This window comes from Callionymus lyra, chromosome 16 (assembly GCF_982586985.1).
Source record: "Callionymus lyra chromosome 16, fCalLyr1.hap1.1, whole genome shotgun sequence".
NCBI lineage: Eukaryota > Metazoa > Chordata > Actinopteri > Syngnathiformes > Callionymidae > Callionymus > Callionymus lyra.
Window position 1 is genome coordinate 453,002 of NC_141833.1, and position 27,242 is coordinate 480,243.

At 37.3% G+C, this 27,242-nt stretch overlaps 2 protein-coding genes across 2 annotated transcripts in view; one reads left to right on the top strand and one right to left on the bottom strand.

Annotated features, from left to right (window-relative positions):
* The window catches only part of lrrc24 (leucine rich repeat containing 24), a 46,273-nt gene extending 41,197 nt beyond the window's left edge, over positions 1 to 5,076 (top strand). Inside the window, exons 3-5 of the mRNA XM_087810250.1 lie at positions 1,380 to 1,658; positions 2,287 to 2,455; positions 3,258 to 5,076. Coding sequence (XP_087666376.1) covers positions 1,380 to 1,658; positions 2,287 to 2,455; positions 3,258 to 4,492 — 1,683 coding nt within the window. The 3' untranslated portion in view covers positions 4,493 to 5,076. The remainder of the gene's footprint in view (positions 1 to 1,379; positions 1,659 to 2,286; positions 2,456 to 3,257) is intronic.
* A 16,704-nt stretch (positions 5,077 to 21,780) lies between these two features.
* pigr (polymeric immunoglobulin receptor) lies at positions 21,781 to 26,791 on the bottom strand. The gene is made up of 8 exons (XM_087811521.1): positions 26,704 to 26,791; positions 25,276 to 25,620; positions 25,043 to 25,124; positions 23,903 to 24,123; positions 23,609 to 23,705; positions 22,746 to 22,834; positions 22,615 to 22,661; positions 21,781 to 22,528 (listed from the first exon to the last, which is right to left on the bottom strand). The coding sequence occupies exons 1-8, from the start codon at positions 26,750 to 26,752 to the stop codon at positions 22,445 to 22,447; spliced, it is 1,014 nt and encodes a 337-aa protein (XP_087667647.1). The 5' UTR covers positions 26,753 to 26,791; the 3' UTR covers positions 21,781 to 22,444.
* Positions 26,792 to 27,242: the final 451 nt, after the last annotated feature.

Genomic DNA, 27,242 nt, shown 5'->3' on the forward strand with positions numbered 1-27,242 from the left:
TCCATCTTGTCTAGTTTGGATTTACGAGCTTGAAGGTTTTGGCAGGGCCAGCACAATACTGTAAAAAATGTCCCGCACTGAAAGTTGTTATTATTATTAGAATCATTTTGATCTTGTTTTGTTGTAGTCACTATTGAACAGACGGCACAATCGACTGTGTGTGAAGCCGAAGCCTACATTTGGTGATCATCAAATGATAAAATGATGTATCACCCTAAAAATACCTATTTACATTGAAAACGTGTGTGTTTGTGTTCTTGCGTGCCTGTACGTAAGTGTGTTTTGCATGAATGTAAGTTTGTTCTTTGCATGCATGTTTGTGTCATTCTTGCATGAATATATGTGTTATCATATGCATGTACTTGAGTGTGTTCTTGTGTGTGTATGTGTTATCACGTGCATGTATGTGAGTGTGTTGTTGCATGAATGTATATTTTATCATATGCATGTACTTGAGTGTGTTCTTGTGTGCATGTATGTGTTATCACGTGCACGTATGTGAGTGTGTTGTTGCATGAATGTATGTTTTATCATATGCATGTACTTGAGTGTGTTCTTGTGTGCATGTATGTGTTATCACGTGCATGTATGTGAGTGTGTTCTTGCATGGATGTATGTGTTATCACATGCATGAATGTGAGTGTGTTCTTGCATGCATCTTCTTTATGTGTCCTTGCGTACATTTATGTGTTATCAAATTCATGTATGTGAGTGTGTTCTTGCATGCATGTATGTTTTATCACATGCATCTACAGTATGTGAGCGTTCATGCGAGTGCATTATGTGTAGGGGGGTCTCTCCTGTGTGTGTATGTTCCTGCAATTTCGTTGACAGTGTGTATATTTGTTTCCGTATGTCTGGGTTCGTGTTGGAATTTTGTGTGTGTGCTTGTGTGTTCTTGAAACTTAGTGTAAATGTGCAAAGGTGTGTGCGTGTGTTCATGCTAATTAGTGTCTGTGTAGGGTGTCTGTGTGTGTGTATGAATTACGGCGTTTGTGTGAGCATCAATGCGGAGCAACTGAGAATTAATAAGACAGGATCAATGAGTTGCTTTGAAAATGTTGCTAATTAGTTATGTGATGAATAAAGAGGAATTGTGAACAAACTCAATATTTCCTTAAACTGCTGTTTAGGTAATTGTCGGATTAAGTCTCCTGTGGTCAATGAAATAGATGGATTTACTTTAAAAGTGCACTCTTACTTTCTCTTGCATTGATTATCTCGCACCGGAGAAAGTCTCTCTACGGCACCTAAGACTATCAACAGTTGCACAGACACTCACTCTGCATTGTGTCTACGTTAAACATATCATCCATGTATCACACTGGCTCCTTTGTGTTTTGTGTTTCCTAACTATCTTCTACACTGTCCCGGCGAAGACGATATTCCTCCAGGACAACGCCATCATCCAGATCCGTCTGGAGGACCTGAACTGGCAGACCAGCCTTCACTATCTATACCTGCAGAACAACAGCATCTCTGCTCTGGAGCCTGGTGCATTTGCCAGCCAGGGCCAGCTTCTAGAGCTGGCGCTCAATGGAAACCTTATCCATCTTGTCACCTCAGACACATTTCAGGGTCTGGAGCACCTTCGGATCCTCTATCTGGCTGGAAACCAGATCACTCGAGTACAGAACTATACCTTCAGGGGGATGCAGGTACGTTTTAATATCTATAGAAAGTCAACACAAACTAAGATTAAATCAAAGAGGATGTTGAATAATCTGGGCAGGATCCTTAGGTTAGTTTGCAGGTCATTTTGAAGAAAGCCATGTGAGTTTTATCCTGTAAGTTTGCAGTTTTGTTGATCTTGTCATTTGTCTTAATCATATAGTCATCGTCATTTCTAGAGCTCAGTAAAAGGCACCTTGGGTTAACTCTTGTGTTGCTTCTGGGTCAAGGTACCCCGGTGGTCTGAAAACAAATGTTTGTGGTATCCCTTGTGTTGTCTCTTGGTCAAGTACACAACCTCCCTGGCTTACAGAAATACATATGCAGTTTTGGGGCGCTCCTGTACTCTGTGTGGTCAGATTTGACCCGATGCAAAGAAACTGGGGTGTACATTAAAAATGAAGGGCGACGGGAGGGTTAAAAAAAATCGTAGGCTTCCATTTTATTTAGGTTTGGAGCAGACATGGGTGAACCTGTGGCCCTCATGATCTCAGAGTACAGAGTGTGTATAGTTGAATGATTTGCAAGTTTTAAATCTCTACCTCCTAAGTTTGGGGTTAAGTGATCCTTATATGTGACGTTCAGTGACATTTCTCTTTCTTGTGTCGTTGGCAGCGTCTGCAAGAACTCCACCTGCAGGATAACAGCATAGAGATGCTAGCAGAGCACGCTCTCACCGGTTTGTCGTCACTAGCGCTGCTGGACCTGAGCAGAAACCACCTACGCACTCTTGAAGCGCCTACCCTCAAACCACTGGTCAGTCTGCAGGTGCTCCGAGTCACAGGTAGAGATCTTGGGTTATTCAACGAAAAAAATCACCATGTCCTCACCAAGAAGTTTACAGAAATACAATAAATGTCGCCCCCCCCCTACTGGACTTGAATTTCTTCTTTTTTTTGTGTAAATACATAAATATTATTTATTCTTTTGAAAATGTATTAGGCTGATACTTTTTTTTTTCTTATTTTTTGAAACAGTAATTTCAATAGTTTGGCATTCAAGGTAGATGCATCTAAAATAGGATCTTTGACTAGCAACCTGAGCAATCTTCTGATGTTTGCCTTGTGAAAGACAGCCTTGTTTCTGCTGAGAGACAAATGTAACCACATCTTTTTTATCTTCATTTATTTGTTTATATATTGACACAAAACAAAATGGCTTTCTTTCAATATTCAAGGATTCTTATCTAAGTAAATAGTCACAAGGGATGAAACCAGATTTTCACTTGCATTACACCTTAAGAACACGTTACTCCTCTACATTTCATTGTTGATGCACAAATACTGTACTATCATCCACAGACTTCAATAGACAGATAAGCAGAATGGTGACTTGGTTTCCATGTTAATGTTTACTGTCAGTTTATTGTCCATGTAACAAATAATTTATAAAAAGTTGTTTCACTCCAGTATTACATGTTCAACTTTGTAAAATTTTCTTTTAACACTTATCTTTTATCTCTCTCTCCATTAGTAAGTGCCATTTAGTGGCCTTGCAAAATGAGGACACTTTTTCATGAAAGCTCATCAGCTGCTCACTGGCATCTTTTGTTTATACTTGAACCCTGCGTTTCTTTTCATCTTCAGAGAACCCTTGGCGCTGCGATTGTGCCCTTGGCTGGCTGAGGACATGGATCACAGAGGAAGGGCAGCGTTTGTTGAGCTCTGCCGAGCAGCGTAAGCTCATGTGTTCAGAACCGCCTCGCCTTTCACACCTTAGCCTGGTGGAAGTCGCTCTGAACAGTTTGGTTTGTATTCCTCCTGTGGTCCAACTGGAGCCAAGTCACCTGACGGTGCGTCTTGGTGAGAGCCTCCGAGTGTCATGTCAAGCCTCTGGATATCCACAGCCTCAGGTGACCTGGAGGAAGGCCTTTCACGGTAAACCACAGTTGTCCCCTAGAGGCCTGGTTCAAGAGTTAGGTCCAAATGGTGAGATCTTTAAGCCTGGGCTTGGGCGAGTGGTGACCTCCTTACCCAACAGCATTGGGGTCCAGTCTGGAGAAGGGGACCTACATGGCCTTGTGCGTGGCGCAGAGGAAGGTGGAGAACGGGACAGTTTTGACCCTGACATGGGCAGTGGCATGCTTTTCCTTAGTAATGTAACAGTATCTCACGCAGGAAGATATGAATGTGAAGCGTGGAATCCCGGCGGTGTTGCTAAGGTGACATTCCACCTTGCTGTCAACATGTCCTCTTCCTCATATTCCTCTCAGTTCTGGTCACACTTAAACGTTCACGCTTACGCATCCTCTTCCACTGGCTCTGTCTACCAGCCAGAGGTTCTCGATGTGAGCCAGGAATTGCTTTACGAACAGGACAGCATGGACTTTAACGCTCTGGGCCTCGCCACACAGACCGCCATAGCTGTCGGCATTTCCTTGCTAGCACTCACAGCTCTGCTTCTGCTCATTCTGATCTACACCTGTCACCAGCAGTACCACAAAGAAGACGACGACTCTTTCTGCACCAGCAAGGAGGAGAGCATAGTTTACGTTCATGATTACTCCGATGGCCCAACTACTTTTTCTCAACTGGAAGAGTTCCGCGATGATCACGGACACGAGATGTACGTTCTCAGCATCGCTAATCCTGCTGGCTCTGCTCTGGGTAGAGGATCCATTATGAATGGATTTGGCCAGCAAAGGGGAATAAAAGAGGCCCTGTTGGAGCATGAGATGGTGCACACACTGACCAAATCTCCAGGGTTCCATAGACACCCAGCAGATGGTGGTGAGGGACCACTTACAACTGACCCTGAGGAAATTTTGCTGAACCAGAGTCTGCTTTTTGGCTCTGAGCTGGCCTATGAAATCCACTGTTGAAGGAATGTTTAAATGATTGGATTGTGACATCTATGGACACGGTTAAAGCAAAAGCACCACAACTTTGTGACTCATGTGGAACCATTGAAAATCTAGGACACTATCATAGATAGATTTTAGGGTCATCATAGTTGTTTCAAGTACTGCATAGAAAACAATTGAAAAAAGTGGTTCAATAGGAAAACTTCTGTTCTCTGCACTAACCCCTTTAAAAAATTACATCGGACTTACTGACTATTTTGTGATTTGTGTATCATCATGTACTGTGATTTGTGTAAATACTGCTCATCAGACTACATTTTCCCTGTGACACACTGTACTTATGGAACCTTTTGCATTCAATACTTTTCATAATGCTATATGTGTGAGATGGCCCAGATATGTACGTTGCTGTTTATTAGCATTCGAGGTGAAGGAAAAAACAATGTAACAAAAACATTTCATTAACATTCTGTATTTTTCTATGACTTCAAAACTTTAAAAAACAAAAAAACAAATCTACTGTGAGAAACCTTTAAATTTTGTCTTGTGAAACCTTCCCACTGTGAATCGTAGTTTCTACATAATAAAATGTATTTTAACAGACAATCCTTGCTTTTTTGCTTAATTTTTTCTTCAGGAAAGGAATGGAATTTTGGTCTGTAAACGTACAATAGTCACTTGAGTCCAGATAGACTAAGATGTCTAAATAAATGGGTGTAATCCCCTTTTTGTGAAAATTTTATTTTGTATCTTTCAGCAACAAAGTTGTCTCAAACTATGCTTACAAAGAAAGTATTTCAAATAGAAAAATACCAGACAAATGCTCTCTAAAGAAAAAATATCCATTTTGATCAAGGCTGCTTTTACAGATTTAGAAACATTTTTAGCATTTAATTAAAGGTCACCAAAGCTTTAGCTTTAGATCACTAAATGAAAACTGAAATAAGCACAAATAAATGTATGGTTAAATAAAGCTTTTACCATTTATTTGAGCAACAGTAGCACAGCAGAGGTGGATGCGTATTCCAGTGGAAAAATGCAAATTTTTAATATGAATCTGGTAATTTAAGATGGTGCATAAAATATTTACTATGTTCAGATATTTATGTAAAACCTGTCAAGATTGCAGCATTGAAGGAGCCAAACACACACAGTAAGTTTATTTGTGTAAATGGTTCAGTTGATCCGGCAGAAATTATTTTTGGTGAGGTCAACCAATTTTGTGGGAGATACAATACAGTGAAAATGTTCCAGAATACTTTACACAACTCCAAGTAGTTGACACGATTGGGATCAATTTATCAATGTACCTGCTTGTCAGGGGATTGACTGGTAAACCAGGTCTAGCTAGAACCTGGAGAGCTCATTGGACAATAGAGATGCTTGTGGAGTTGTTCAATGAAATGATCTCCTTTCAGTTAATTCTTATCATTCTTACACTTCCTTACACTGGCTCGCAAAAAAAGACCCAGAGTTGATGCATTTATAGCAGTTGCTCAAATACTGTAACTTTAATAGTTTCACTGTAAACATTTTTTAACCTGTAAACTATCAAAAGCCTTGATTTCTGAATGTTAAACTTTCCTCAGCATGTGTCAGTGGCAGTGACGGTTTGAGATTGCATGAGAGAAAAGGGCAAGGAAGTCATGTTTACCGGAAAAAATCTTGTAAAGGAGTCTGAATAAAGAGGCAGTGAAACACTAAGTTGTAAGAGTGTAAGATGCGCAAATGACAAAGAGGATCCAAAAAACAGGTCACAGGTATGTTTTGTCGAAGGACTCGTGTATGTTCAGGGTGGACTCACATGATAACAAAAAACAGAGATTAGATTCTAATTTGAGAAGCACTGCTGATTACATACAGGTGAGGAAGCAAAGTAGGTGAACCAATCAGATGTGGGCGCAGATTTGTGACGGATGTCAGTAGTTTCCTCCATCAGCGGATGTCTCACTCTCAAGAAAGGGAAGAAGTTATTGATTCTTGGAAAGACACGACTAGGAAAAGAATAAATGTTGCTTCATCTCTAAGACGATTAAGAAGATGGATTCAACCAATGCAGAATTATTTTTTTTGTATTGATGCTTTTTAAAAATAAATATTATTTAAACTTGAAAAGTTAGTTCACCCAAAATTCAAACTCTACTCATTGTCTACTCACCCTCATTTCAACTAAGGGTTGGAATTGTTTTAAGAATAATCTGTTACTTTTAAGAGTTATAGATTATATGACTGTGGCGAACAGTGCTAACTTTTATTTATTAACATAATGATATTTCTATATGCATTCTTAATACTTATTTGGTTTGAAAAATAATGTAGAAATACAAATCCTTGGTCTCAACGAGATCATCTGACAGCCACCCCTACTCTTACCTGCGTACCCATGAGTCCTTTCTCCCCTCATAATTTCCCCTTAATCAAACTTCTTAATCCCAGCCCCCCATTATGGATCAAAGGAAAAAATGGACCCCTGTATCATATGGTCTAAAGTACCTCATCCACAGCAAAATAAGGGTGGTTAGCAATACTGATCTGATGCTTATCACAGCAGAACAACACATACATATAGACAATTACAGTACTGATAGGTCTTTTTTTTACTTCCCCAGATAAGCAGGTGAGGTTACACAACATTGTGGGACACCATAGCTTACTGGAATGTGCATCGATGAGAGATGGTTGACATGTACAAAGTGATGGAAAGTGGTGCACGGAGGTCCTAAAAAGCGAGAACACTGAAACACAACCCTGACCACAGGCCATTAGCAAGTTATTGCTAACTTTTACCAGTGTGGTCTCTGTGGTTGGCTGTTTCCTAAAACAAGTCTACATCTTTTTCCATATACAAAGAATTATATTAAATTCTGAGAGAGTCATAAACTAAAGGTAAATAAAGGTACATTTTTGCATTTTCATTTTTATTTCCATTCATGTTTTTCCGTATTTGATTTTCTCAACTCTGGTACAGCTTGTATTCTACAAAATTCCTCCTTTCTCTTTCTCCATAGAGTTACCGATGTGTTTAACTGCTGGTTAAATAAACGTAGGGAACACTCTCCCGTGTTCTGCCTTTGATATCAGACAAAAGTGTGTGTGTGCAGCTTTGTCTCGTTGGTGAAGTTACATTTCAGCTACTGATGTCTTTTCCACTCCTTATCCAGGGCATAAAAGTGAATTCTTAGTCATACCTTTGTCTGGCATTCAACATTTGCATTGAAACAGACTGTTCTTCCTTTACCTCTGAAAACTAGGATGTTTTTTCGACAGGTTTTAAAGGTTGTTAACCGTCTGGTTCAATTATTATGTGATAAAACTGTAGTGGATTACTACCTCGCCTTTTGCACCACAGCTCAGCAGTGAAAGGAGACCAGCTGCCTATATACGATACAATACTTACAATACAACCATACTGGCAAACATTTGTCAGCATGGTTGAGCTTCCTGTATCAAAGTTCTTCCATTAAACTAAAACCGTCATTCTCCTGCTGTCATTATAAATAGAAACCACGTTGACCTTCTTCAAGATATTCTACTGATGCTCGGATACCCTTGGCTCCCCACAGATTGATGGGTTGACAGGGTCCATCTTTTCCTGGTGTTCTTCTTGCAGTGAGAAATGTATGTATGACAGGATTTGACATTCACGCTCAATCGAGATCAAACAAGGGATTTTAAAAGAAATTATTTTATCAATCAGGCGAAACAGATCAATCAAACTATCCCCCTATGTTTTGGAAAAATAAAATCAAGAGATGTTTTGGTATTCCACCATCTGAGCCAATTATAGCATGCATATCTCAAAAGGTTATATTGCATATTTTTCCTGTTCGGAAATCTTATGTTATGCCAAAAAGAATACATTTGTAGTATAACATTTTTTTAAGGTATGTTTAGATGAAGTTTACAAATAATGCTCTCAAAAGAACCAAGTTTAAAGGCTAAGTGCAACAAGTATTGCAAAAATCAACAATGCCACAATCTTTCCAGTCCTGTTACAAATGGTTGGTATCTAACACACAGGACCATTTAAAGAAACACAAACAAAACTGCAAAATAAAAATCCAGAATCATCCTTTTGCTTTTTTTCAATATATAAAAAACTGCTACTACTAAATGATGGATGCAGTCAACAGACAAGCTTGAATTTCTTAAACTGTGACTTATATTTTTTGTTTTACAAGTGTATTAATTCCAAAAGATGGTTATTTATATTTGACTGAATGCAGAAAGCTTTGTTGTTGTCATGCATCAGCACAGAGAGGAGGATACTAACAACCTCGTCATTCAGAAACTTAATGTATTAATAATTGAAATACATATTAATAATTTATTCTTGCACAACCTGTAATGTACTTAAGTTTATTTGATGTTTTTGGATGATTTATTTTCAAAATTCTATTACTTCTTAATACACAAACATAATCATTCACGTTTAAATATATCTTATATATTAGAAAAAAGTGGTCCAAGAAATAAAGAATTGTTTAACCTTTTTTAATCTCAGACGTTCCATGAAATGAATAACACTCGTTAAAAAATATAAGAATTTGTCCTATCCGTCTATCAGCAACAGTGATGAAGTCAAAATCAAGACTGGAATATATTTGGACTGGAGGTTTTTCTGGATCTGTACCAAAAACAGTAAATAAATCCTATCAAATTGTGTGAGAACCTTCTACTGCAACTAAGTCATGCCATCTACTATTTGCCATGCCCCCAAAGAAACAGTAAGTTTTAATATAGTAAATGTTAACATGTAACAGTGTAGGGATTAAACATCTTGAAAGATTTAGATCTGCAATGACCTGAAACAGGTTTTTGTAATTTCACACATCTTTTATAATTCTGAACATATTTTAATTTATTTCTGGTTTAAAAGAAACTGCTACCAATCACAAGAATCAATAATGTGTATCTATTCTAATCTAATCTAAGAGTTACGAACTAACTGTGCCAATAGAATCGTGGTCACAGAGTCAGGACCGGGCATCTGTTCTTTTCTGTTATCGGGCCGTACTGGAATATACAATAATTTATTTGATTTCTGAAGATTATTATTGTCTGAAAGGTGTTTTTCTTTTAAAAAAGACCAGATTTCCCCCGAAATGACTATGAATAAATCAAGAAGTTGCTTTGGTCATATTAACTTGAAAGATAAGCTGAGAAATAATGAATGGGACCAAAAAAAAGATTGATGCCAATACTGCGATATGGAGAAACGTATGTTTCAGTCTATGAAACTGAAGTCAACACCATTCAGTCTGCAGTTCAAAAATGTTGGGGATCCCATCAACGGAACCTGTTTTAAGTTTAAAGGTATGCACTGGCTGATGGTTTAGCTACAGAGTCAAAGAACGCCTTTCCTTTAATATACGAGAAAATAAATCTGGCATGTGGTCATCAATTAGACATGACTTAAAATGATGCTGGAGTGTTGTCAAGCGTCCTTCATCCCTCACCTCCACATTTAACTCTTTTATTTTCCTTCCCTTCATACCTCAGCTGGCGGATGTCAAAGTGAAAAGTGTGGATGTGTGTTGAGGATTGCAGACCTTGGCAGCGGTGCCGGTGATAACTGCTAAGTGGAGACTGTCAACGGTGAAGCGGCCCTCCCCTGAAAGCACCGCCGCTGCTGCTGACCATCGGCACAAACATAAACCATATGTCAGGGTTTTACTGTGAAGCCAATTGCTTTTTCCCTGTAAGGGAGATAAAACTCTAGAATACACTTGCAGGATGAAAAACAAACAAGAAAAAGAATGCCACTCAAAGATAAACGTTTTTGACGTTCTCCACTGAATCTGAATAGGTTATTATGCAGCGATGCTGAGAAAAGCTGTTTTGCAAAACTGTATCTGTTTCCGAGGGATGATGTGAAAAACAGCAGCACTTTGTGTGCAAATTAATACAATATGTCATAATGCCAACCCCTTTTCTGTATAATAGGAAATGCTACTGATCATGAAACCAACACATTTGGTAATCCGTTTAAAAAAGGCTGGTTTTACTTGTATCTTTCTTTTTTAACTTTCACATTTAAACTTCCTGATCGTCACCAAGGGACCTCTTCCCAGTTGTACATGATTGGTATACCTCACTTATGAGGACTTCAGGAGGAATTCATTGCCTAAGCCACCCCTTTCAGGTTCTCTACTTTTAGTACTACTCAGAGTTTGAGTACATAGGTGAGAGTTGGAAAATAGATCAAGCGTTATTCAAGGTCTTTCCCTTCTGGCTCATCTGTTTCCTAACTATGAAGGACTAATAAAATAATTGAAGACGCTGTACTGATCCATCCGTTAAATCCACCCTTTTCCCGACCCAGAACCATAGACTGGATTATAGGAGCAGAATTTTATACAAACACAGCTGGTTTGACAGAACCCCCCAGGACTTAAACCAGTTTTGTGGCTCCCCCAAATCAACAGAGAAGATTGGGGCTTATTAGTTTGAAAACATGGCGAAGGGAAAGAGTGACCTAGCAGCAGGAACACAAGTCAGGTTCCGCTCGAGGTTTCTGCCTTCTAAAAGGAAGTTTTTCCTCGCCATAGCTCACTGTACAGCTCACTGTACAGTGTTTCGCTTCTTGCTCTTTGTTGAATTGCTGGGATCTATTTTTCCTTAATCAACTATAGTCTTATTTCAACTGTATAGTGTCTTGAGATAACTTTGTTATGATAAGACACTTTAAATAAAATTGAATTGAATTGAATTGAATTGAAAGGCTTGATTAGAAGAGCAAACAAAGCTAGGCAGCACATCGATGGACTCAAAACTCTGATACTCATGATAAATTACAACAATGCCATTTTAAATATAAAACATATGAAGATGATGAAGAAGAAGGGAATTTCCATTAATCATTTGTTTGCACTGCTATAAGGGAGATGAATGTTTCAATAAAAAGATTTAAAATGTGGAACATTTTTTTTACACACAAGCTGTCAGTATCCTTCAGAGAAGTATATATTACTTAAAAGATAATGCAATTGGAAAGTTCCAAATTCACATGAGACATATTATATGCAAACTATACATATAATGATTGATAAATCATAATATTTATGTGACAAATATAATGATCACATAATTGATCATCTGGCTTTAATAAAGACAGCATTATGTAACATTAACAATAATATAATGCATTAATCTGAATTGAGTAAGATGTTAATGTTTATTTCAGTGAAATAGAAAATTATGGAAGAGTTAAGAAATAACAAGAACTGTTATTCTCTCTGTTACCGTCCAGTATAAATAAATATGTCTTCTGTCTTCATCTGCTGAAAAATGTTTCAATGCGGGGAGAATTGTTTGAACACAGATGAAAACTGTTTGATTTCAGGTTACAATTAATTGTCAGCAGTTAGAATTGCTTGACCAATGAATGGTTAGAATTCTATAATTCAACAATATATATTGAAAAAAACGTTTCAAGTGTATAATTGTTAAAAATTAACAACAGCTGTAAATGTTTTAGCCAAAAATCAGCAGAAAAGTATAGGTTTGTAAATGTATGGTTTATACAAAAGTTAATGTGTTTGCTCAACTTACTTATTCTTGACAAAACAAAACTACCAATAATTGCTAATGACGATAACAATAATTATAATAAAACAACATAGAATGATACATATTGTAATTTTGTAGTTAAAAAATATTTGTTGAATGTTGGCAGAAACAATTCTTGCTTATAACCCTTATATAATGCTTATAATCAGCATGTTCATCTTTATAACCTTTCATGTTCTCTGAGCAGGCTTTCAATTTGAAAGCCTGAAGGATGGGTATTGATTTGTTTTTGTGCGGCTTGTTTTTCTTCAATAGCTCTTCACGAGGTGCTTATATATAATCACATATAATGCATCTATAGGCGATGGTACCACCAAATCTATATTTCCAATAACTGAATCACAGCAGCTCGACAAGCAGGATTAAGGTTGCATATCAACCCTATTGTTTTCTCTTCTTGTGAAATGTGTTGTTGTTTCATAAGTCCTCTGTGGTTTCATGAGATCATAAAATAACGTCACTCAACAGGATAACACCATGTTGAGGATTTAATTACATTTTCTTCATCTTGTTTTCTTCTTCCTCTTTTACTTATCCGGTTGCAGTGCCAGCAGCTTTAGTAGTCTTCCCTCTCTCGTCTAGCTCTTCTCAGGGGAAAATATGCGCCTCTTCTTCGAGCCTCCCCAGGATGGCCAGTCTTCTCACATTATCGATAAGAAGAGCCCAGCCATTTTTCTTTCACCCCACACAGTTTATGAACATAGGTGAAGATAGAGACATAGATTGACCGGTATAGCAAGAGCTTTTTTTATGCAACCACAGATCATAGATGGACGGATGGACGGGTGGATTGACTTTATTAATCCCTCTGGAGATCTCTTTCGGGAAATTGTTTTCCAGCATACAGCAACACAGACGATAAATTGAACAATTTGCAACAACAAAAAAAAAAAGAAAAATTACAAAAAGCTTGGTATAGAGAACATAGATCAAAGAAAAGGATACAAAGATTAACATAGAATATCATCTTTTCACTCCACTCCTGCCCCAATCACATAATTATACAATCTAATAGCATGAGGAATGAATGAGTCCCTGAGTCTATTAGTGTTGCATCTGGGGAGGAGCATTGGTGCAGAGAAGGTGTTTCGTTATAAAGAAAAGACTCTCTTTACTCTGTGAAATGTCTTTAATGTATGTGTGAGAGATGTTCCTGCTTTGGCATTAAATATGTATTTTTCTTTTTAATTTTGATTGACAAATTTTAATAGAATCGATTAAAGAACAACTTTTTAAAAACATTGAGTTGGTCTGGTTTGGTGGAATTAGAATTCAGTGGTTTTAGCAGCGGACATGATCATGTTGACCTAATCAGACAGTGACCTCCAGCTCTCGCTGGAAAATTGAGTGTGAAACGGAAAGGATGAAAATCAGCACCTTCAAATCTGTACATATCTCTACATAGTTCTGAGTCGGAACAAAGTAGGGAGCCATCTCCGGGTTAGGGATGAGATCCTGCCCCAAGTGGTGGAGTTTAGGTACCTTGGGTTCTTCATGAGTGAGGGAAGAAGGACAAGGACACGGATACGCGGAAAAAAACGAAACCCAAACCTCTCTATATAATTTGTTCAGAGTAAATGGGGATTTCTTAGACACAAGATGCATTCTTCGTAGAATATGTTTGATTATGTGTTCGCTGATTGAAAATTAAGCATTACCAGTTGCATGATGTTGAGTTAATAGTGAAATAGAATGTTCAGTTCTTACAAATGTAAATCTGACTCAAGAGTCAGTCAGAGACCGTTCCATTCTTTTGTGCCGGATCGTCTTGGCATGTCCTTTAGTAATGTTGGCCTCACATTGCGCTTTTGATTGGTTGACTTGTATTTACTTGATTTCCTGGTAAGTGAGTAAATTAAGTTCATTTTTTTTTTCTGTTCCTTGTTTTGTGTATCTTAACATCCAAACTGTTAAACCAATTAGGTTAGTAACCACTTCACATTATTATTTAAAGGATTTAAACTTCAGTCACCTCTGATTTGAACAAATGTGCATGACTCTATCCTAAATCTCTTGTTAAAAACGGAAACTGTATGCTAGGTTGTCCATTTATTGAGTAGCGGAAAGGAATTATTATGGTGGCTTATAAAAGCGTAGTCACCAAACTTAAAAAAAAACAACATTTTTTCCAAGGCTAGTTCAGCATTCAAAGTAAATTAATTGTTAAATCTCTCTGCTTCAACAATAAATAAAACACCCCACTTTCCACGCTCCCCCAGCTTAAAATGATCAAAATGTATAATCATCACCCCTGGCAACATCTATGCCTTTATCCTGCCCGAACAGACTTGTCTTCAGAATGTTGTTTCACAATAACAGTTTTCGAAGAAAGGTAATTGTGACCCCAACACCATGTGATGATGGCTTGTTGTTACATCCTCCTCACCTGTGGCAGTATCGGATGAGCAACTTTTTGTAGCATATGCCTCACTTATACAAACCTCAACTTTTTTCGAGGTTTTCTCTCACTGAATGGAATACAGACAATAAACACAGTTCAACGACTCACTGGGAGAACACAATGACACAGACATGCACCATTTTAATAAGCACATCAACAAAATCATTAAAAGCATTGGAGAAAGGGTCTAAGAACAAGTGCTCACTGAAAGTTAGACCTTGTTACATCGCCTACTCGTCCAGCTGGAAAATACATCATATATCAGATACAGGAGATGTAAGGGTTGTGATGAGAGAGCATGATTAGCCTCTAGGTGGCATTTCTCTCACACGGTGGTACATAATACCTGAAGAAAGAACTCAGAGCAAAAGAGAGAAAAAAGGAATAAATAGATGAAAGAGACATTGAGATTGAGTGCTAGACGTGCAGTGCAGTTAGATACTGAATGTGGCCCTCCTTCAAAAGGAACAGTGTCCATGGTCAGCAAAATTAATTGTCACTCAATTAGATAGATCTAGATCATTTTGATGAACTAAAGCCAAAGAGTCTCTAGAAAGAAGCAGTGACAAGTCGTCATAATAACAAAAAAGAAGAGCAGCTGTATCCACTTATTTCTGAAAAACATCACCCATCAGTTTGCCACTGTCTGGAGAGATCGATTTCAACACAGTGAACAGATTCACTCAGAATCCTCTCTAAGCCAAAGCTGGGTATATTTAGGGCGATACACACCAAGAAATGAAACGCTATATGTTTTTTTGCTGTCTTTAGCAGTATGACAGATTCCGGAAAAGCTTGGTATTAAGAAAAAAATCCTCCTCTTTGAAAACTCTCAAACTGTTTTTCTACACTGGACATTCACAAATATAATATTTATGTTGCTGCTATACTATATTCTATATACTAGACTTCAAGATTACAAGTACTTATTTGATAACATAGAGACACAACAAAAGTTGTGAATATAGGGCAACATATTTAGAGAAAAACTGTATTAATGAAAAGTTTAAATATAAACCGAAATAAAACACAAACTGAGTGTACTTGAGTGGACTGCTCTGATTGGTCCAGCATCGGTGTTTGTGAAGCAGCGTCACCAATCCCGGAATTCTCCATCTCCAAGGGACTCGTTTTATTAACAAAGCTCGGTGTGATTTCAGGTTACAGATTACTGGCTGGAGGAGGAGTGAAGACCATTATTATGTCATAATGGATTTAGCTCCAATAAGCTCTTATTTCCGAAAATTTCAGAGAGGAGGAGAACCTTGCTAATTAATAACTTCAACCTTACGGTCCATTCTTCCCTCACTTCTGAACAAGACTTGGGGTAGGATCTCATCCCCAACCCGGACAGCGCTCTGGCTATAAACCTTTAAAACAGGGCAGCGACTGTAAATGTCTGGATACCCCTTTGGTCCCTGTCTTCCCTTCCAAGCAACTGTTGGTGGTTGCATCAACCAATAGGACAGACTCATTTGACCCAGATAGCTTTGCATCTTTCGGATCTCATATTGTGAGTCTAATGTCGAAAATGTTGAACGACAAGGAAATCTTTTATCTTGGATTTACAACAGGCTAACTCACCTCTTTAAAAATATATATACATTGTGACAGCTTAGCGCGCAAAAAAGTAATTGAAATAGCAGAAATTAAGAAATTCATCGAAACAAAATAGTCAAAATAAACATTAAAACACTTTCAAATTGCCTTATATGGTGGCCATGGAAAAGCTACCTTCTCTAATGCAACTAAAGGAGCTAGATGGTGTTGAAGTAGGCACTGTGCATAATTCAGACAAGGTAGAAATTGTCTGCCATATTGGGCAGCAAATGCGCAAATTACTTTCCAGCCAATTCAACTAACTTGGGTCAAGAGTGTATGGAGTCATATATGGAGGTGCTGAACGTATCCTCCTGGAAGAGGACGATGCTGGCCTGGCCTCCTGATCTTGGGCAAATGAAAGAAGACGAGATCAGACGAGATCAGTTAGAATCGCATTGCAATCAAACCAATGAAAAAAAGTGGAAATTATTTGTCTTTAATATATCTTTAATGGTCAGCTTTGAAATATGTGACAACCACAGAGTGCCATTTATATTTCAAAATAAACATTCCTGATTGGAATTAGTATTTAGATTTTACATATTGTCCCCTGCCTCTCGCCCAATGAAAGTGGGATAGGCTCCAGTCTCCCTGCGACCCCCACAATGGATAAGGCGGTAGAGAATGAATGAATAAATGAATCAATTATTATTTTATTCTATTGTTTTGTATTTTATCCCATGTGTCATTCAAAATAAAATTGTTGCATTTATATTTTGGGAATGTCATCTGCTCTTTATTAGCCATACCAAATAAATTGAAAGTGTGAAGTGCTTTTTTCCCACTTGAGAGTCTTTTAAATGTTCAACAGCCTGTGTAGAAGGGTGCTTTGAGGAATATGTTTATTTTGTTTGAGTAGGTCTTATCACAAACAATGGTATGCAACGATTATCATTTTTCAGCTATAAAGCAACAGTGAGCTATTTTAAACAGACATACTCTGTGATGTGCAAAAGTTTCAACAATCAGTGGCAGGATATAATCAAGAAAAACAATGCTGCCATTAGAAAAAACGTTATTTGTTCATAAATGTGTTTCTCTAGAGGAGAAAAACTTGAAATCTTATTTATATGTAAATGTTGGTGACCAACAGACTGACTGACATGTTAAAACATTCTAAAATTGGATATTGAAAGGCACTTTATTATTATAAAGATATACATATTGAAACAACTCAACTGGTTAAAGCGGTTTTGTGTATTTAAGTTTTTTCCAAAACAATTCCTCATGTCAAGGCTTCAAAACAAAATGGACATTAGAGACAAGCATCACAGAGGTATTTGGATGCTTTTATGTGCCTCATTTTGAGAGGAAGATGAAGACGAAGATCAGTGGGTGTCATTCATTTCACTTGAAGTTAAAATTAAAAACTATCACAAGGGGTAAACAATATTCAAAGTTGAAATAACCTCAGCACAATGTAACGTCCACGGTAACACAGCGGTAAAACTAGTACACTACTGACGATAACAAATCCCCCCCCAGCTTAGAGAGACAGCTGTCAGAAGGGAACAGACCCCTCTGAAGCCGTCATTCTCTGACAGTCTCATTTTTCAGTAAGTTGGGGACACCAGCCAAATGCTACAGAAAGTCAATTACTAACTCGACATGAGACATGAGACAACTACAGCATCAGTAGGTCACTCACTTCAGTTGTGAACCTGTAGTTGGGCTGAAATAAACATCAACCAGGGGTTAAAAGATACATCAGTGCTTGGAGATAGTTCTTGAGTGTTGACGACTACTTCTTACAAAACAACCAGTCAAATTAGATAAGATTGAAGCACAGCGATGGGATGCAAACCAAATTTCAAACAGCATCAACAACCCTGCCCTGAGGTAAGTAACAAAAAGCACAGAAATGCTGTTGGAGGAGACCCCCAAAACCCAGACACCTACGCATAACAAGAATATAGCGCACAGACTAAAGTTGAATTGATCTAAAGGTGTTAGAAAGAATTGGAAATAGTCAACAACCGTAAGTGGGGAAAAGATGATGGAAACACAATCATTATTTTTTTGTTTTTTTTTACATAAATCAGAAATAAAGAATGCAATCGGGATCCTTGAGTCCTGAATGTGCCCTAAAATATTCACAAGGGTTCTCAATTATGTTCTCAGTTGTGTTAGTCGTAGGGGCTGTCATGTCAGGATTGCAGGGACATGCATTTTCAAATAAAACAAAACAAAATTATGGCTATTTTATGTCACATTCTGATGGTCTTGAGTGTCGTAAAATACATTTAACATTTTTGTTTCACACGGTAGTAGGTAAGTAAGCTTTATTTGTACACTGCCTTATGTGAGCATGATAGTGATCTTGTTCAGTTCCCGCATTTATTATATTTATGAAGTCTATCCTTAGCTTCTCTTTTTCTTTTTCTCCACGTTTTTTCAAGACATTGTTTTTAATTTAAAACCGCTATTAGTTATTCTAAGATGCTTTGTTTTCTTCATGTGCAAGTTTAGTGTCATTTAAAGGGAAACTGAGGACAATGAATCACAGTTTTTGGATGCCAACTAATAGTGAGCTTTCACAAGCGCAGAGATGTTTTTCAAAAAAATATTTTATATTATGCTTTAAATGGAAAGCAGTGTAATCATAACAGGATCATACATTTTCACGATCACACATTTTGCACAGTGCTGTGAAGATTGTTATACTCAGAGCTTGGAACATAAATGCTGTCAAATTAAATGACAAATTCTTGATCCAAGTCCATTCATTGAGCGAGGGGTGAGCAAACTCGGTCCTCAAGGGTGCAGGTTTTTGTTCCAACCAATCAAGAGGACACCTTTTGACCAATCAGGTGTCTTAGGAGTGTTATCAGTTGATTGTCAGTCTGGTGTTGCTTGTTTTAGCTGAAACCTCATTGGTGCATGCTGGATCGGTTGGAACAAAAACCTGCACCCACTGCGGCCCTTGAGGACCGAGTTTGCCCACCCCAAGATGATATCTATGGTACAGGAGTTGACACCTTAATCAGCACTAACCTTAACCGAAAGCTGGGCATACACAAAAATGTCACATTCATTCCTGTGATAAGCTTGTGCAAAGAAGAAAAAGACACACTTAGTACTCTTAAAGTAAGTAAATAAGTAAATAATTTGTATTTTGGTCGTATTTGTGTTTTGTTGTTTCCCCGAGATCTTTTCTTTTGCTTTGTGTGCAGAGGAGGAACTACCAGTTGCAGGTGATCGGGCAATCAAGGGCGATGCTGAAGATTCCGACAGTCAGTGAACGCATTGCCAGTTGATAGTTTCCACACGTTCGGTAAAGTTGGCTTCCGTTCGGTCTTAGTGATTTCCCAATCTCTAAAACTCTCTTTGACACTTCTGGCGTTGCCAGCGCTTTTTGTTATTTCCTTTTTGATCCTGACATTGGTTTTGTATTTTAGATCGCCTGCTGGCTAAACTCCTCCTCTGCTCCCCCTCGCCTTTTTGTTCTCCCTGAGGTTCGAAGTACAAGACTATTAAAAGAACTCTAACTCTGAAAAATACTATTTTTATTCCCGCATTTGGATCTTCTGATCCTGAGGTACGACATTTGTTTAGTTGTTTTGGAGACCAGGGTCACAAAGCACTTAAAAACAAATCAATACAAAGTTAAAAATACACACAAAGTGTGGATATTGTGTAAGATGTTTTCCTAAATGTGTGACCATTGGAATTTAGTTAGTGCTAATATGTACAGTGGATGTGACGACTGGATACAAGCTGGACCCAGATATGAGGCGAACAATCAAACAACAGACAAAAATGGAGTCAACACATGGTCATGCACACAATAACCATACTGTCTCACAATTTAAAAAAACATCATTGAATGTGGACCAAGTTAAAGTTCTTTAAAGTTAAAGATCTGTTCAAAGAGCTTTGCATTTTACCCAATAAAAAATTATATGTAAATGTAATGTAAAGAAGAATGTATTGCATGTCTGCCAAGTACATCTTTCAATCCCCTTTTAGGATTTTACAAACCTGACTGTTTTGAAAACAACTAACCACTTGACAAAAACATAAACACAAACAATAGCACAGCGTATAGCAACAGAAAATACACTGAAAAAAGCAACATCAACAACAAAAGATTAATGAAATAAATGAGAGTGGAAGTACTCTTCTTGGACAAAATGTCCTTACACCCAAGTCGTCATGTCTTGAATTGTGTGTATGATTATTGTGATTTGATTTTATTATTCATGTTTCTCTGTTAATCATATATACATGTAAACTGTTGACAACTGAAAAAATGAGAAAAGAAACAAACATTTTGGAACCACTCCAACTCCCACCAAGTTTGGTAAGTTAAAATTCAAACAATGAACAACAAAAATAAACCATTTAAAATGATGACGGGGTTATTTGGTGTGTTTCTGAGGGAACATGCATTAGGCTAGGGTTTCGGCCAGTGAGCTCAGGCAGATAGCAAGTCAGCTTTATGCAATTAAAGATTCTGATATGATGGAGATGTATTGTCTTTACATTCAAATTGGTTTCTCAGGCCTGAGGATCATAGTTTAGGGCAATAGTATTGCTGTGATATGGTTTCGGTCCACTTTGAAGAGCAAATATTGTATGTTTCCAGATTTAAATCAAATGCATTAATTACAGAAAGTGAAATGAAGCACCATGATCTGCATTGTGATGATAGTTTGGATAAAATCAGTGACGTGCAGTGAGATTCATGATTGGTGGGGCACTGATTCCTTTTGTGTCAGATTTACAAATGTATAAACCAAAAAAGGTAGATTATTCAAATGGATTCTGGTTATCTTATAGCTCATCAGACTTCTTCACATCATGCGCACACATACACACAGTAAATATCACAGAAGGTAAGACAAAAAGCGCTCTGCACCCTCCATACAACATAAATGAGGGTGTAGAGTGGTGTACAAAACACAGATTTCACATTTGACCCTTAGTTAAATATTTGGTTGTTTTTAAAAGTGTTTAATTCTGATACTTTAATCAATGTCTTTACAGTAAATATAAGATTGCTCTACAGTGGTCAATCCCTCATGTTTGCTCAGGCGTCTTGGTAAATTCTGCATTGTCACAAGTTTAGAACAAAAGGCAGGGAAAGCAGAATAGGCGTTTTTTCTAAGAAAAGCCACACAGACAGTTTTTTCGGGTGTACTTCTCCGTTTGAAAAGAGCTAGTTATCACGTAGTCCGAAGCAAACATTTAGCTCCGGCGTTGGTCTACACAAGCTTAGACTATAATCCTTTTCCATTTTGGCAGTGTGATGTAGCAAAATACAAAAATAAACGTCTCACAGCAGTGCACTTGACTCGCCTGGCTCCTCTAAGTAGAAGAACAACAGCAACAAGTACCAGTTGGCTCACGCCCCATAAAACATTGCCTCTTGCTTCATACCTTAACTGGTTATAGTGTTTATCATTTTCTGCCACTTACCCCTTTATGGGGGTTGCTGGTCATCCCAGTTTCTTCGGGCGAAAGGCGGAGAACACCCTGAACACACCAGTCTGTCACAGGGCACCCAAAGACATACAACCATTCACACCCTCTTACCTATGCACAATTTCCCAAATTCACAATCAACCTGTGTATGTTTTTTGGGAGGAAACCAGAGTATCTATAGCTTACACATGGGAAGAAGATACAAACTCCACACAGAAAGGCCGCATGTTGCTCCTGCCCAAAGCTTTCTACTTAAATATTGTGTGATTATGGACATTTACAAGATACAATAATAATGAAAGGATTAAATATGTCTTAAACATTTTATTTTAATGAGATATTACAGCAGTACAAAAAGTCAAAGACAATAATGATTTCAAAGCAGCAAACAAACACTTTAGAATGGGTAACACATATTAACTATTAATAAGCTAATTATTTATACCTGTATGGTCAGGAAATTAACCACTTATTAACCATTATGAAGAACTAACTCACACCTTGTTCAATGTGACTATGTTCTACACTTATAACACTTATAACATGATAATTCTGTCACTTTTAAAGAAAGGAAAAAAGGTAAAATATACTTTTATTAATAGCTTACCAATTAATCAAAAATGAGTATTTGTAATTGTGAATATGTTTCCTATTCTAAAATGACAGCATATTCATACTTCAGTCAAAAGGATTTGACAGTTATGAGTTCAAATATGTTTTACACTTAACAGTCATTTTCTACTGGGGGAAAATCCAAAATCTGCAAATATTAAGAGCATTACCATACATAATCACAATGAACAAGGTGTGAGTTAGTTCTATATAATGAATAATAAGTGGTTGATTTCCTGTTTATACAGATATAAATAAGTAATAATAATAATTAATATGTCTTCCCCATTCTAAAGTGTTACCTTTTTGTGGAGAGGATCGCGTTAAAATTTAAAGTGCTTGTGCTTGTTAACATTTCAGTACATGTGTGCCTTTGGAGAATCCGTATTAAGAAAAACCACAGTGGCATTGTGCAGGTTGCAGGCATCATCTGAGTACTCCTGTGGGGTAAGAAATATATATATATCATTGACGGTCTAATAACTCAGTCACGTTGACAAATATGGCAACGACCAGGAGGAATTACCTTAGTCATTAGTTCAGCCCCGACATCCTTGTTTCTAACATTGTTCTCTGAAGGCAGAGGTGGGGTCTTGTTTGACATTTGCAAGGTAATCAGAGAGCATCAATTTGAAAATATTCATTTCAAAAACTTACTGTGCAGTTTCCACATCTTCATGGCAAATATGGCAGATATTGCCATGCCAATCAGGAGCAGCACCAACATCACCGATTCTACAGGCAGACTACAACACAAACATTTAAAAGAGAATAAATAAAAACGACATAAATGCTGAGCGCATCATTCATAACAACAACAAATTATTAAACAATTAAGAAAAGCAATTCCTTGCCTGCGTTCATTCAACACTGGTGGACCAACATATGAAGTAGGTTTATATTATTAGTCTGGTCAACATTTAGAATTTAATTTCTTTGCAAAGTCCATGTGAAAAGCAAAAGTGATTAGGTTGAGAATTTAGTTTCCTACACTGCTGTTATTTAAACATATTGTCTTTGTAATAACCAGAACATGTAGGCTTTACCAGATTGTATGTCAAATTATACACTTTATCAATAGATAAAAATCACAAAAATATACTGATGTAAAAATTTGCCAGATAATGCAAGCATTACAGTTTGGTACCTTTATATAAAAAGATAAATAGGCAAAAATGATTTAATATTTCTGAGACAAATGGACTCAACAACAAAGACACCCATTTCATAACATGACCCAAAAACAAAATGTTTGGGCATGTAGTTAATGTTGTTTAACATGTTTTAAAAATTTGGTAATCATGAATAGTGTTTCTTTTTGCAAGGATTTATGTTGTTTATGTGTTTTTCTATCTCTCTTTATTAAGATATGCAAGTATGGGTGAGCATTAGTTCCTCTCTATTTTCTTTTCTTTTTTGTTGGCTGAATAGGTAAAGAAGAGAATTCAAATATTTGGAATATAAGCAGTCAAAGCTCTAATGACACATCAGAGACAATGTTGACCATCAGAGTAACTCACAAGCGACTGCTGCACAACTCCGTGGTGACAGGTGTGGAAGGAGTGAGGCTTTCTTCGGAGAGGCTCACCATGTTTTCAGAAATCATTGGTGCTGCCACTGCGGAGACAAAAAAGAGAAAATAAATGTTTTTGAAGATATCTTTTGTGAACGACAATATAAATTTGAAAATGGTAAGCGCTTATGATTTTCTTTAAAACTTGGTGTGTCGGTTTAGATATTGGATTGTTAACCTGTTGTAAGTTTTAAGAAAACCAAGATGGGCTAAAAAACAGATCATGTCTTGGGTTACGTACCAGGTGGAGGTCTGACAGTCACCTCTACAGATTTGAGATAATTTACAGCTCCACACATGTACCAGCCGGCATCCCTCATATGTATGTTCTTTAAGGTGACAAGGAGAGACTTGTTGCCATTGTCCACAATGGTGAGAGATTCGTCCTCGTATCTTCCTCTTGGGTCAATCTCCCGGCAGGAGCTCCAGTTTCCAGAGCGGCACCATTTTTTCTTACTCTCCCTGAAGGTCAAAAAAGAGATTAGATGTATTTCCCTCTTTTTACAGTACATGTTCATTTTTCATGAAGTGAAAAGATGAAATGAATAAATACATCATGAAAATACATGTGTCATTTAATATTTAATTTACTTACTTACATAGGTGCTGTGTTAAATGTTTTGTTACATTGTTAAAATGCAAATTAAATAAAAAAGAAACATGTATTTTTTATTTCAAACAAAACCAACAAGACCAAAGGCAACAGAATGAAATAAATAGATCATAAAATGTATTTGTATTTGAATTTATAAATAATCTATGTACAGTACATAAAATTAGTTATTTGAGCCGTTACTCACTATCAAAACCTGAGCATCTTCATCAGTGTGTTCTAACTCTGCTTCCTTTTTGTCAGAGTAACTGTCTCTACACCATACATCATGTCCCATTAAGTTTCACTTTCACATTTGCTGCTAATCTATTGCCACAAATCACCTGCCAGTCTTTGCTGCCCATTCCACCCATCACCCAGACTACTATTCTTCTCCTCTCCGGCTCGTACAGATGAGCTCCAGAGTAATGTACAGAGATCAAAAGAGGTTAGGAGAAGAGTGCGGGTAGGTTAGAATGACACCGGTGATCTAAAGAATTATTGTATGATGCACTTATACAACCAATTCCTCTTATTAGTTACGCATTAGAAAATGCATTTCATTAGATATATAATCTTTATATTTTGTGGTCAGTAGCCATTACAGAGAGATATTTAATCATGTCCTTATTACCAAAAATGTTTGTACGTATCAGTGTGGACAAACTTCAAACAGAAATAAATTCTTAAGTTAAAAACTATCTGGAGGTCAAACTGTGTTTCTGCTGATAGTGTCAACTTTATTTTCCAATCATGAGAAAAAGAAGAAACAGCAGGCCTGATGCATACCTGAACCTCTGACTGTAGAAGCATTCCACCTGCACACTGCTGCCCTGATGTCCAGTCACTTGTTTGTTCACGACCAACCAACCTGTCAGAAGTAAATCAAAATAAAAACGCCTCTGTATTTCCTGTTGTATTAACTCTAACCATTGCGCCTGCTAAGATTCATAGATATACACTTGCCCGGGTTAATGATTTTTAAAGGTATGTGAGGCTTAACAACAAACAGATTTACTCACCATGGATGACCTTGATGTAAGAGAAGGCGGAAACATCAGCATGCCACACACTTCCAATTTCAACCCCACACATGTACCACCCTGAGTCCGACGTCTTTAGGTCTCTCATGGTGACAACGAACAAATGCTGCACTAGAATGTCCCTGATGCTCACTTTCCTCTGAGAAGAATTGGACGCCACCGGGTCATCTGTGCGGGCCAAGGGGCTACAGAATGACTTTGTCTCGCCTTGACACCAGTATTTTACATAGTTGGCAAACTGGGGCTCATAGTGACAAGGGATGGTGAGAGATTCCCCCTCAAGCACTTCATAATCCCCGTCGATGGTCACCTTACACAGAACGCCTATGGAAGACGATAAACAGAATAGTTAGACCGAAGAGCAACACCAAGCGCCACTCTTGTTAGTACATTTCCTGGTCTTTGGAATAAAAGGTAGTCGACAGTAATCAAGTTTGTTTTTTAACTTAGAAGCTGATAAAAAAGACACTAAAACATCAGATACCTCAGCCAAGAAGCAAATTTCACATGACTTATTAAAGCACACAATTCTTGAATTTACCTTCAACAAACCATCTCCAATCTCGATGCAAAGAAGAAAAGGAGTAATAATGGGTTGAGGTAGTAGTGTAATTCTGAATGGCCACTAGATGGAACTCTATGCTTTATAATCTTTGTCTCTTACCTACTAATTAAATTAAACCTGACATAATTTTCTCTGAAACTGCCATCCAATGATCCAATGGCCTCAAACTGTATCATGATACAGCCTCGACTGGCTCAAGAGGCCTCATCAACCCATCACTACTAAGTAGGTTTAGTTGATACGCCTGTCTGTTAGCAAAATATCTCTAATGGATTCAAAGATATTGACAAAAGCAAAAAGGAACCGAAAATTACACTTTGATGGTGATGCGTTGATTTGTTAGGAGCATTGTGAATATTTCATCATTCATTTGTATGGTTTCTATGTTGGCTGCTGATAAGAACTACTGCAGCCTTCAAAAAATAAGAAGCTACATTTTTTTTTGTAAACAGAATAAAAACAAATCACTCAAATATTCAACTTCCATTGTAACAATGACCCATGTCCCAAACAAAAAAACATTTGTTTAGATTGTAGAATAAATAGTACTTTTCAGTCAAAAGCAAACAAAAGTGTCAAATGTCTTTTATTGTGTTAAAAACCAGTACAAAAGGAGAAATGGGGGGAAAAATGGTCAAGTTTGACTCAGTTTTCACTGAAGGGGTAACAAAAACTGTGTGGAAATAGGGAGGGCTTCATAAGGGTTAAGTTTCATTTCCCCAAAAACTGTCCACACTTTCCAGGAAGAGTTTCAGATTTTAGTTTCCAATAAAATTACAAAATAATGTTAACTTGCTGAAAAATGTACCACTAACAACATGATACAGTGATAACATGTTTACCTGCGATCCATGTTGACAATCCAAACAGCAGCAGGAACAGTCTAGCCATGTTTAATGTCCGAGTCTGCTTTGCGAATACCAGAGTGTTTCTCCCACTTCCCCTTGATCATGTGACCTCTAGCTGGATGCAGATGTTGGATTAACCACTAAGGTGCCATATTAGAAGATTTAACTTTTTTTTAAATTTATTTGTGGATTTTACCTCAGAATAAATTCAGGTAGCAATTGTAATGAAGCTGGGTAAATCCAGCAATTTTATCATACAGATAATGTTCACTTAAAAATGACAGTTGAAACTCCATTTGATCAGTTCTCCGTCAGGTGACATTGCATAGTAAATATAAACCTTTATTTACAGAAGAAGAAAAAAATCCAATGAAATTATCCGGGGACTGCTTGCCAGCTTGAGTGATGTAATCTGCTGTCACCCAAATAATCTAAATCTATTTAATAGCAGACAAAACACAAACAGATAATAAAAGTAATGAACATTTTGTTTAAAAAACAAAATCCTTTAATGAAAAATATGTGTATAATTA